General features: G+C 37.3%; 1 protein-coding gene across 1 annotated transcript in view; it reads right to left on the reverse strand.

Moving 5' to 3' along the window:
* Positions 1-13808, reverse strand: part of UBE2V2 (ubiquitin conjugating enzyme E2 V2) — a 29554-nt gene that overhangs the window by 2834 nt on the left and 12912 nt on the right. Inside the window, exons 2-3 of the mRNA XM_080381517.1 lie at positions 8072-8217; positions 4729-4854 (exon numbers count right to left, since the gene is read on the reverse strand). Coding sequence (XP_080237643.1) covers positions 4729-4854; positions 8072-8217 — 272 coding nt within the window. The remainder of the gene's footprint in view (positions 1-4728; positions 4855-8071; positions 8218-13808) is intronic.

Consider the following 13808-nt stretch of genomic DNA (forward strand, 5'->3'; position numbering starts at 1 on the left):
CCAGATAAAATTAAAGAAAGGTGCTCCAGAGTTTCTATCCAATGAGTCTGACCCAACAGGTAGGGAACAACATTAATTCATTTCACAAGTCAGAACGGTAAATATCACTCTACTCAATATTGTTCTCCATATAGAAAATGCCATGAGAAATGCATGAGACCACCATTTTTCCTCATGGGGTCCTACAGAAAGAAGAAAAACTTCATTGTGGTTAATTATCATAGTAACAGAAGAAACAGGGGTTCAGATCTCATGTTCAGTTTGCATATAGCTGTAGATGTTTTCTCTAGCTTATTTCTCCCCCTCTCAGATACAGACACACTCATTAACATTTGTTAATACTTCTCTGCAGCTAACCTGACATCCTCTTCAATTTAGCAAAATGAAACAAAATGTGAGAGTACTCCCTGAATGCTTTGGTACAAGTTCTTTGGCAGATCAGTAGTTTAATAAATTTCCATGTTAGTCTCAATCACAATACTTTCTACTAAAGTAGCTGAGGAGAGATCACAGTACATGTCACTGACCTGCCAATAATTAAAAAAAAATAAAAAATAAATCAATACTTTCCCTGAGAAAACCGGGGAGAAAGCAGCCACAGAAAACCACTGTCAAGAACCAGGTAATGGTTGCAACAAAAGATTTCCAACCAGCAAAGATGTGCACTTGGGGGTGAAAGCCCACATGATAATAAGCTGTTTTAGAAAATCACTGGTAAACCAACATGGATAATAAGAAAAAGGTATGTTTAGATTTCAGTAGGTTTGAGGAAGGAAACCAATATAATTAAATATTTAGATAAAGACTGGGTAAGCAAAAAATGGCTGGAAATGCAGTTGCTCTGGGACTCCCCAAATGAATATCTTGTCTTCAGCCTGGCAGTTCGGCTTTTATGCTGTCTTCCTTCTGCTCACTTCTCAACTCTTCCTTTGTAGGCTCTCTCAAGTCTGGAGATCTGTCTCAATTACAGCACAGAGCAGTCTGTCACCAGTGCTGTTCAGACAATGCAATTCTATATACACTGGATGTACTGGAATATGAAACCTGATCACTTAAAAGTAAGCTCCTCCAGCTTTTCTTTCTTGGCTAGGAATTTGTAACAACATACTCACAGACTGTAAACTCTGCTTTAACAATGTTATGAATGTTTTCTGAGTTAAGACTACTGCAACATGACATTTTTGTTGCTGTTTATCTCAAGTCTCTTTTCTGCAAGTCACCAACTTTTCTCTTGACATCTTGCAGCAGCAAAGATTTTGGCTCAGGTTCCATTTTCTGTGTGTTGCAGAATTTATTTCTGAGTTAGGGCACAATAAATTCCCTTTATGAAGAACAATAATAAGATATTTGGAAGAATGACACAAACTATGTTCAAATCACACAAAAAGCATTAAGTAATACGAAAGTACACATCCTGGGACACAGAAGGAGAAATTTCAAGGTCATGTAAAAGCAAATAAAACTGAAAACTGCAACCTGAAGCCTATTTTCTTCTGGGGGTACACCACTGTAAATCCTTAAACAGCAGCACAAGAAGCAATATGTATAATGCATAATTTTTTCTGACATTTAATTTTCAACTGAAATTAATACAAATATTTTTATACAATATATATTCAGTGTTTATAATCTTCCCAGTATCTTAACTTCAAGAAGTAGCAAACTGCTTTAGTCTACAATAAACATGCAAAGCAATAACTGGACAATAGTTTACAGGTTTATAGCTGACAGTCTCAAGTGAGTTTAAAGGAAACAATTCTTTCCAGCTGTAAATAATATTTAAATGAACAGAAGTGATTGCAAATCCTGCAAAACAGACTGCTGAAGAGCACTCTCACAGATGCAAAAATCAGACATTCTCAAAAGACCAAGGGAAAATAAACAGCCTGTCAGAATGCAACCTGTGTTTTATCAGTACTAGATGCACAAGTCTCCAAGAGAAGAGACCCCACAGCATTAAGAATGACAATTTAAATGCAGTTTTACAACAGTGATGCCATTAGCATATAAAGACATTTTGTCTGGCCCTACATAAGTACATGGACTAGCTTTTTTGAACTTGGTACCCTCATTCTGTATACAACAGCAGTAGTTCCAGAGGTAAACTGAAAAGCAGATAACCTCAAAAACTAACCTGCAGATAAGGAAAGCAATTTAACAGGGCGATTCAGAGCACCTAAGTTTAGTCTTTTAAGACAAAATACTCCTGAAGCAACCCTCTCCTTTCCCGCGTTAAATTTATCAAACGGCAGTCTCGGGGATCCCTGAAGATATGCTGGTGGAAGTTACTAGCAAAACTCTCTCTGGATAATCAACCAAAAAAGTCAATAAACTTGTAGCTGTCAGCATTGATAAATTCATTACACACAATGCACTTTTCATGCAAAGTGTAAAGGGACTTACTTGTAAGCCAAGAAGGCTGAGAACTGCTGCCAACAAGGCAATGAGACTAGCTTCCTTATATCCCAGTACCTCTAGCACATATCCATCTACCCCTCTCCACCACTCACTCTCGAACTCCACAGAAATTATCCCCCTCTGAACTCATGCTGGGGGCCCTACTTCTCCTCAGGTATTAAATGGCACAGGTCTCCTGTAAAGCATACCTTAATGTTACAAATGTTTTGAGTAGCATGGCAATCCTGCTACAACATGCCATTTTGGTTACTGTTTATCTCGGGTCTCTTTTCTGCAAGTCACCAACTTTTTCATGACATCTATAAGGAACGTAATCAAAAGCTGACCATGCATAAAAAAAACAGGATGCATGCAGAAACATGGATAGTAGAGGTTGTCTGAAAACTCAACCCTATCATTCCTTCAAAGAATGCAGAAAACCACTTAATGATCTATCAAATGACAATTAATCATACAGTGGGAGAGCAGCTTGGAAGAAACAAGAAGGAACTAAAACAGGAAGCAGCAACGTGAACTGTTCCAGGATGCTAAATGTGCCCCCAGTTTATCTGACAGATTCTAGCAAGCACAACAGTCAAATAAGCTAAAATGCAACACACCAGGACAATGGGCACCTTAAAAATTGCATAGTACCTGTGTTTAAAATTCATTAGTTACAAAACTGTTTTCATTAAAAATACTATCTAGTCCTATTTAAGTCTACTAAAAAAGCAAGGCATGCATTTGCATAGCAAACACTTCATAAGACACACTAGTTGGGGAAAAACTGAATGAAGGTTTTGTATAAGCTTACAAACTTATTAAAATCAAACACACCTGCAGCAATGACTGGATTTTAACAGTACTTTTAAAACAACCAGGTGAATTTCCTGTCACAATACTCACACTATTCCTCAGCAAGCTGAGCAAGCATAATAGACTTCTCCAAACAAAAGCTCAAGTCAACTGGCTCAGTAAATATGAGCCTTCAGGCACAAGTTTGGGATTCTGCTTCCAGGAACCAACACCTCTACTCTCAGGCATGCACAGATGAAGCAATGAGACCACATTTCTTTGCTGATTAAGAATAATAGATGTTACTAGGGAGAGGTATGAAAAAAGTATGATAAACATACTAAAAGCTCTGCTGCATTCCAGATTGCCAGCTAATAAACACATATACTTAGGCAATGAGCCACAGTTGGGATGAAGAACAAGAGCTGGTTTGTAGGTAGCAGTTTTAATAAAATCTTCAGTTAGAGTACAATTATACACAAAAAGTCCTTTCAAATTAATTTTAGATTGTCTGAAGTGTTAGTGCACTGGCTTTGGATGACCAGCTGCTTACCACCCTACAGCAGCTGAAGTGAACCCCTGAGAGCCTCACCCTCCACTACAGTCATGGAGATACTTAAGCTTCACATTTCAGTACTGTTAATCACACAAATCTTAAATCTTACATATTATTTAAAATCCAAACACGCTCTCTGACTCCATGTTAACTATTACCTTAACCCAATTACTCTGCATTCGCTAAAGACAAACAAACAGATGAGTGTGATATATTATTGCATTTCCTGCTAGTATACACATATATCACTGTAAATGCAAGACAGTTCACACCTTTTTCCACTGAGCAATGAGGTATGTCAGCCTTACTCACAGGATTTAAGTGCTAGTAAATAATGGAGTAACAAACTTGCTTGAGGTGCTATCATCACTCATCCCACCCTAAGGGCTGGATCAGTGAAAGTATCTTATTGCAAATTGATCTTTGAAATGAAAGTTAAGACTATCTATTTCAAAAGATCTTAAGACTGAAGCTCACAATCACCCTAGATTTGAATAAACCCACTACAAAGAGTTTAAATATATCAGTTCATTACAGATGAGTTACTACCTCCAGAGACTCATCAGGAATAACCTCCATTTTTTATTAATGGAAACATCAGATAAAGTTTGTAATACTCCTGTTACAATACGAATCTAATCCCCTTTTACAAGAGTATTACAAGGGAGATACCCACACACAGCTTGAACACTTTTTTCTGTTCAAAACTAAAATATCCAGCTTCATTTAAAAGAAACAACTGTTTCAATACTATAGATAGTGCTCATCTCATTGATAAGCCACCAAGAACCACTAACATATTGTAAATACCTGAAGATGTGTAGTAGTAGGCAACCAAAATCTGACTTAAACTAGTACTTACATTGGAAAATTTAAATAAGAAAGCTATGTCCAACAAGCATATTCCTCACCTGTGTTTTTCACAGAAATAATTTATAGTACAGATTAACAACATGGTTGATCTTACCATTTCAACTTACCATTCCATTGGAATTATTTATTCCATTCATATTAATTTTAGTTACAAATCTAACTGTAGGAGGTGCTTCTGGATATTTAGGTCCACACTCTACTTTCAGACTGTATATTCTGTTTTCATAGTTTGTCTAGAAAGCAAAAAGACAGACTAATGCATCTTACTGAAAGCTGATATTAATAAATCATTAAAAAAAACAAAGCAAAGGCAAGAACAATAAAGATTAAGAAATATGAAATAATTATAAATCTGTTATTATGTCCAATTGATGGTCTTGGATTACTGACTGATATTCCACTGTTTTAGTTACATTGATTACTTGATAAATATGTATAAATTACACTACTTATTGACTATACCATACAGAAGTTTTAAGAGAATAAAATCCTTTTTAATTCACATTTACCCTTATCCTTCCTACCCACCTGCATTCCTAAAACAACTTTGGCACAGTAGGGGGCTAAAAGAAAAATCAATGATTTTAGGAAAATTACCACTTTCCCCTGTTAAAAAAAAAAAAACTATCTGAAAAAAAAAATAGAAATGGAGAAAGACAAAGATGCCAATAACCCAACAGTTAAGACACAACCAAGTACACGACGAAAACAGTATTTGCAAAAAACACATTCTGGAGGTAATTAACATTCCAACAGATATCTAAGACTTCACAGCTGAAGATTGTTTGGTTTACTAGAGGATTTAGGAACTTTGGACAGTAAAGTGACAGCTTGTTTGCAGAGACATCACTACAAAGTGACCATGGAACTGATCATTGTAAGTGCAAATTATTTCATTGAAAGTCCAATTATAAATGAATACAGTCCTATCATTTTTTTCATCTTGTCAAGTAGGCCATGCACAACTAAAAGTATCAGTGGCTTTACTGGTCACTGATGCACATACCTCTGTGTTCCAAAAGGAAGATAAACCCATTTTCTATACCTGTCTTTCCAGTGGCACAACAGGTAACAGCTAACGTGAAGAGCAGTAACGTGCCTCTGAACTTTCCAGAAGCACCATCTTTCAGCTGTTCTGTATCAGCCACCTGTCATTCTCTCAGAGTAGAAGTATCAACCATACAGTCAAGCTATCAAATGACAGTCCATTTTGTGGCCAAGGCAGAGTGGGAACTGGAGTACTGAAGTACCCTAACCATGTCCTATAATTTCAAGGAGCCACAGAGACCAAGCAGCATGTAGGTCAGAAAGAAACAAGGCAAAGCAGGACATGCTTTGTTAGAAAAAAGGTTTTTCTATTATTCTTTCACATTAAAAGCTAAGGCCCAATGAAAGTAATCTTGTCCTGCTACAGGTAACATTGCTGCCCCTACTGCAAGAAAACACAGCAACAGAAATTCTCGTTATTCTCTCAGATAAAACAATTTACTTCCTTAGAGAGGGATGCAGTCAGTTACAGTGGAAAGAGGCAAAAATGTATATACACTACTCACAACTCTGAAAAATCCTAAGAACAGCACTCATTCTCATTCCTTTATTCCTAACCAGATGGCTTCTCAATTTTGCTCAGTTTTTCAAGTCACTGCTTTCCTGCAAGCCAAGCACCCCTGGCCAGCTCCTCAAAAAGCCTAAAACCTCATTTTTGGGAGTCAGAAAAATGTTTCCTTTAATCTAAATCAAATCTTCCCCTCCTCCCTCCATGCTGGTTCACGTTTCAAATGAATCAAGAAAAAAAAAAACTGATAAGCAATTTTTGCACAGCTCTAGAGAAGCCATATATGTGAAGACATGTATTGTATGTAATATCTATTATATAATATATATATAATAACATGGACATTATTAGCAACCTTCTCTGTGTTCTGACTAACTGCATGCTGTCTACAGAACTCAAGTAATTCCAAAAACATCTTCTACAAATCCTGAAATCGAATATGCAATTCAACTAAAGGTGCCACCACTGGCTTTCACTTCCTACAATCACCACATACTGCAAGTCATTCTATCAGCAAGACTACATATCTCCAAAATGTATTACTTGCCCAAAATATTACTTGCGTGCACTGTTTCATAAAGAAAGTAAAATGACAGCAATATAAATTGACCAGAATTAAAAGTGACTCCCAGGTTGGTTTCTTTTTTTATTTATTTTTTAAAACATATTAGGTCCTACATAATAATCACTCCCTTCAAAGATGTGTTGGGCATCTACCTTACATTGAACCAGAAAGCAGTCTCAGGCAGTTCTGAAGGCTATTTGGAGAGTCAGGGAGGCACTACTTAGCTCATATTTGCAAGTTCTTTTCAAAACCCATAAGATTACAAATTTTCTTCAAAATGTATTTAAACACTGTGATTCCACACAAGCTACCATCCAAAGCGTACCATCATTACACTTGTATTTCAAATTGGTTCTTCCTCAAATGCACCCAAATCTTAAAAGCTCAGCACAATTATGCAGATGTTCAAAACAGTCTGTGCAAGTTGCAACTAACTATGACTTCCACAAGGAGCTTGAATTACACTGAGTCTATGGAACTCTTACTCTGGAAGACATCTTCACTGAGGCCAAGTTCTGATCTCAGTTCTTGTTTTGGATAGTTCTTCCAGTAAGTCCTGCAGTACTGAAGGACACACATGGCAGTAACCCCATGTTAGCAGTGAAAAATATATGCTAACTTACAGCTACCTGATGTATACTCATTTGAAGTTCTCATTTCACAGTGATCTTCTGCATCATATGGTAACTCATGAGAAAGCATGCACAAAAGTCAAGTAAAGATGTGTCCATTCATATCTGACGGGAACGATTACTCAGACACAGGAGATGGTTACATCTCTTGCAGGTTTTATCAGTCTAGATGACATCCTACAGAACTTAGAAGGTCAGAAGGTTTTGAACTTTGTGTATGTACTTTATCTTAATAGAAGTAATGAAAAACTGCTTGGTCTTTAGGCAAGATTCAACTGAAATGCATAAACTGCTATACTGAAAGACTATTTGATAAAACTTGTGAAAGTTGAAAATATACTGCCAGTTTACTACATAACTGAAATTACTAGGCAGATACGATAAACTGTGGAAAGACAGTTATCCTGTTTACTGTACTATCACTGTATACTTACGTGCAGTAATGGTGGAAATACAGACTAAATATATTCCAAACTCGGTAGTAAGTCTCAAATCACAACTGAAAACACTTTCTAACATGCCAGGAAGTGATGAATTCTAATACAAACACAGTGTTTCTACAACTTCATACACTGAATTTTAACTAATCCTTTACACTGTAGAAAAATAATGGTTTGGGGGTTTTTGGTTGTTGTTTTTCTTTTGCATTTGGCATTGCCTAAAAACTTAAAAAAGATATTTTAATTCATGACACTTACCCTTGGTGGCCCGATAATCATTCCTGTCCATCTGGTGAGTGTCATATCTTCATCATCTTCAAGGCCCCAGCTTACTGTACCATCACCTACTCCTTTCTGCCCTTCTTCAAGTTCTTCCAACAAGCGAAAATTACGAGGTACTTTAACTAGATAAAAGGAGAAAATAATTAATACTGCTCACATCAAGGAAAAGGAAAAATATTTTATTGCTTTTATATGCTATGTACTAGCGACTGCTGAATATACTTTCAAAGCCAAACAGGGATTTCCTGCGTGAATTTATTTAGCACTCAAATTGTGTTGAAGCAAGTAACCACTGGAAGCTAGTTACTACCAAGTGACAGCAATACAAATTGTAAAAGAGAAAATAAGAAAGGCCTCTTTTGTTTGAGATAGAGCATCTGAATTAAACATTCCCAAGAACAGTACTGTTCAGAGTCAGTACATTTCAAAACCAATTTCCTGTCTATCAAAGATTTAATCAACTAGAATCCACATAAAATTCATGTGGCAAATTCCCTCCAGAAATAATTAAAGAATGCAACATTTAACACAAATGACCTTAATAAATGCAAACTTTAAGAGAAATCTTGAAACATCTTGATTTCATTTGATTTAAAAAACACTACTATCTGAAAACTGATTAAGTTGTTGAAGAGTGATAATGACATATTCACAACAGAACATGAAGATGTACTGCCCCTAAAGAGAGCTGAGGAATATTCACTTACTGAACTATAATTACTGGATTATGACTATAATACATGAAAATAGACAGATATTGATTGGTATTAAACAAGTGGATGCTTAATTGCTTGACATCACAGAAGCTAAAATGGTATTTCAGCACTGATGTAGGGAACAAAGCTAATTAACACTTGTGCATTCAATCATAGTATGCTTTTATTTTCATATAAAATATACACAATTATGTAGTACCAATATTACAATACAATCAACCTTCAGTTTTCTTATAGCTCCTTATAGCTATACATTTTTTCTCATAGCTACTTACAGCTATTGTGTTTTCCATGTTTTTTACTACAAAACCTTTCTTGTACCAGAAGAATCCAGGTACTCTATAAAACTAAAACTCTAAGACTGGGTACACACAAAGTTCTTAGCAAGGAATACATACTATGCAAATTTGAAAAAGATGGGGATCAAAGAAAACATTTTTCGTATCAGTTACTCAGTCGCTGGGATTTCAGGTTTTATATTACCCTATCCTGTATTACAAGTGGTCTCTGAGAAAAAAAATTAAGACCAATAGGACACAATATGATTATTTAGTCAATATATATGCATATGGGCCAGTATAGATAAATAGATAAAACACCCTTCCAAAACTGTTCAAACAGCTTATCTCACAACTGCAGTTTCTCTCAAACTGTGTTTAAAACAGTATTTTTTTTTAAATAATGCTGACAAGAGAGAGGCTCCTAAAAATTGCAGAAATTATTGCTTCCAAGTTTTCCAAATCCCCAGGGAAAAGCATGAAGAGTATAGTTATCAAGATAGCGCAAGGAAATTAAATCACTCATGTACGGCCTCACCTTCCTTCCAGCTTTGGTATTGCCACTCATCTGAGCCATAATGAGCTACTTCAGCTTGCTAACTGAGCAGAAGATTATACATTTTGGTTAGTCTCCTGACAGCTTAACAAACCAGCCCAGCTCACAGAGAGATCTAAGAACTAGCATGAAAGTGCAGCCATGGCAGCAAAAACTCAGATAACCTCAATGTAAAAATATGTTTTAATGGAGTCAAACTACTCTGGAAGCTTATTTTCACAGATAAGAGTTCACATATGATTACCTGAAAGCACTAGCACAGTACATCAAGGAACAGATCAGCTGGCATACTTCCTTTTAAAAAGCTTTGTTGAAATTCATTTGCCCATTCTTCTGGTCCCATCCTGACTTGTTATTACCATTAGATCTGTACATTTACATATCCAATTCAGGCTAGGGATGAGAACTGACAATCATGCTTCTGTCACATTATAGAGCACAAGACATTTACTTTTGCTCCAGATTCATACATTCTCTGGAATCAAATCTGGCAGTAAAAGGCTAATGCTCATCTTTTTTTATAAAATAAAATAAGTAAACCAGCAGAATAAACTTCTACTAAACTTCATGGTTTGCATCACATGACTGAATAGCTTCTGACTGGTACATGGAGCCTCAAACACAAAACCCCCACAAACAACCCCCACCCACAAACCCCATGTACTTAAGCCCCAGGAGAAGATAATGATTGGATGCTAAATTCCACCATTTCTCAGAATTCTTGCTCTGACTGCAGAACTTCTGATTTAGAATTCACCTCTTTAAAAAGCACATAAAGACAGTAGCAAACAGGCTTTAAGTTTGTTTCTGATCATTACTACCTTGCAGTGCAGCTGAGACGACCCAACTGCTCACAGCCAGGGGAGAAGACATTCTATGCCTTCTCCCAAAACTATGTTGCTCTTGCACTTAACAGGCTCCTCTATTATCCACTTTGGCACACTAATTTAGCAAAAAGACGTCTTTTTTCTTCAGGCAAAAGTGAAATCCAACCAGTTAATCAAATTTACTCAGAAAGCAAGATCAACAAATGCCAGAGCTGACTGCTGTGTCTTTCAGTGCCTTCCTTTGCAAAACCATGGATGTGGATAAGGGAGCTTTATGTAGCAAAAAGCCATTGGACTGGCTCAGTTCTATCATAAAATTGTACACAACACACTGAACTATAGGAGATGACAGCTGTTAGAAAATAACAACCCTTCATGACTGTCTTGTGTTCATCACATTTTTTCCACTGCATTGTCTGTGCTCACTAGATCCCCTAACTGCCCAAGGGGAGCAGTGAAGGGCTTCTGAATTATTTTCTAAAGGTTTCTGATCTGCTCTAAAAAGAGACAAAACTATCTGACAGCAAATGCCACGCTCCTCACACTAACATTCCTATCAGTGCTAGAACTATGTAGCAAAACACTACTCTGAATTTGAGTCAACACACCTGGTGTTTAAAAAAAAAAAAGCCCACAAAACCCACACCACACCACCCTACTGAGATTCCAACCCATTAAAAACATTCCCAGAAAAAAATAAATGTTAGTTTTCAAAACTGCATGAAAGTTATGTTCAAACAGGTTCCCTTTCAGAAAGTTACACAATCCTACAACATTTGAGTTGGGGTGACCAGAAATGATTGTATAAATCAAGATAGAACTACCATTTTGTAAGAGTACTTCTATATTTAAGGTACTTAGTTCACGTCTGCAAACATATTCTATTCCTTTATTTATGAGTTCCTAAGAAATGTGCAAGATCTTTCTGTGGTGGGTTGACCTTGGCTGGATGCCAGGTGCCCACCAAGCTACTGTGTCACTCCCCTCCTCAGCAGAACAGGGGCAGGTGGAGAAAATGGGAAAAAAAACACAACCTTGTGGGTCAAGACAAACACAGTTTAATGCAGCAATAGCAAAGGTCGCATGCGTGGAAGAAAAGGAAAACAAAAGATGTTATTCTCTAGTTCCCATCAGCAGGCATGGGGATGCCCGGGAAGGCAGACTTTAGTACACATAGCGGTTGCTCTGGAAGACAAACATTGTAAATAATGAATGCCCCCCCTTCCTCCTCCTTTCTCTTAACTTTATGTCTGAGCAGACATCATATGGTGTGGAATAGCCCTTTGGTCACTTTGGGTCAGCTGTCCTGGCTATGTCCCCTCCCGAGATCTTGCCCACCCCCAGCCTGCTGGTGAGGATGGGGGGAAGGTTGGGCAGACAGCCCTGATGCTGTGCGAGCGCTGCTCTGCAGTAGCCAAGACACTGGTGCGTTATCACCACCTTTCCAGCTACCAACACAAGCACAGCACTAGGAGGGTGCTATGGTCCTCAGCCAGACCCAATACACTTTCTTTAATGCAATTCTGTATTTAAAATTTGGCCCACCTCTCCCAGATACCCTGATCAGTCAACAGACATCAGAGGGGCAGAACAACAAGCTGTGCACATCTTAATTATAAATGTCTACTAGAGCTTTTTGCAACAAAGGATTACCAGATCACTATTTCCTAGCTTGGAAAAAAACAAACAACAAAAAAAACACCAAACAAAAACACACCAAAAAGACCCCACTAAACTGCTTCTATTGCCCTGGCATACATAATTAACGTTTTATCCTCAATACTTCAATTGAAGTCACTACTGAATGTTTTATTGAAAAACCACTGTTGATAAAGTTTCTGGTAAGTGACATGGAATACTTTAAAAATTAACACAGTGGATAAAAAAAACAACCCTTACCTTTTTAATTACAGTCCTAGAAACTACCAGCAAAATGACATAAATACTAACGCCATTCTGAGCATCCCCTCATGCACCTGTGCCTTGGTCATGCTATATAACCTTCACACAATACAAATCTACCTAGCTTGAAGAACAAAACAAGCGTGTAAGATTGGGCTTTCTTTCCACTAAAACAACTGCAAGAACTTCTACCTATCAGGTAATGACAGTCTGGATCTTATGGAAATTAAGGTTGCAAGTATAAAGTAAAAAATTCTTGTTCTTCCCACCACTTCAAATATTCTAGAAGGCACAACCTAAGTTGTATGTTAATGGTGCATACACTTGCAGTTGTCTCTAATTGAGGCAATACATCAAGTATTTGCTAAAAAAACTTTGAAATACTCCTTCATGGAATCTGAATATTTCATTTACAGAACTTGGACAATGAAACAACATCTTTCTGTTCTAGTTTGCAGCTCTTCAGAAATAGGAAATCACAGAAACTACCCCCATTCTTCAGCGGACTACTAGACCTCAGGTGTACCTTCTGGAACAAACTGGCAATTGAGAGAAATGCATCTAGCCTTTTACCACCATGGGCCTGCCAAATACTGTTCTCCCCAGTTCCACTTCCTGATGGGACCACTAACCAGCTTCAGACAAGTGCAGACAGGTTGTTTTAGTTCCCTGTAACAGGCATCCACCAGCTAAAACCTCTCAGTTCCAAGTGAAGGGGATTAAAGCAGTCAGGAGTTTTTATCACTGGCTGAGCTGTAGGACTGGTAAACTCCACTCAGTAGGCTGTGACTAACCACTAGGTACAGCATTGCATCCAGCACAGCTGTTTGCAATGATAGACTAAGGGTCTCCATGTCAAAATATAGCTGGATTCATAAAGATTAAAAAACAAAATAAAAGCAACCTCACCCCCAACCTCTTTTCAGTTTCTCTGGAAAGCTTACCTCACTATGGATTTTACTGAAGAATACCTCCCAACCCCCCAAAACCATACACAGGAACTGTCAAACACTATTTACCAAGTTTTCACAAAGAGTTGAAGTAAACGTATTTCACCTAAAACAAACAACACCCAGTCATGCTTACATATACCAATGGGTTTTAATTTAGAAGTTTAAGCATGAAACTGGACTACAGAAACTGGTAACTATTAGATATTCATTAAATTAACAGTGAATTTAATACCTTGGAACAATGAGAGAAGAATAAAGTCAGAATTAGTAAATAAATTAAGCAGGAGAGTCTACTTTCATACATATGCAGCTACTTCAGACATCACATTCTAAACTATTAATAGAAGCAAGCAGCAAGTAGTACACTATCCCACAGCACACACTAGAAGTTTCAGCTATGCTTTCATCCAGAGTCTCTATAACCTGAAAAAACACCAGGGTGGGGGGGAGCAGAGAGAGGAAAAAAAGGGGGGGAAGGAGG

This window comes from Falco punctatus (assembly GCF_963210335.1).
Source record: "Falco punctatus genome assembly, chromosome: 3".
NCBI classification, from domain to species: Eukaryota; Metazoa; Chordata; class Aves; order Falconiformes; family Falconidae; genus Falco; species Falco punctatus.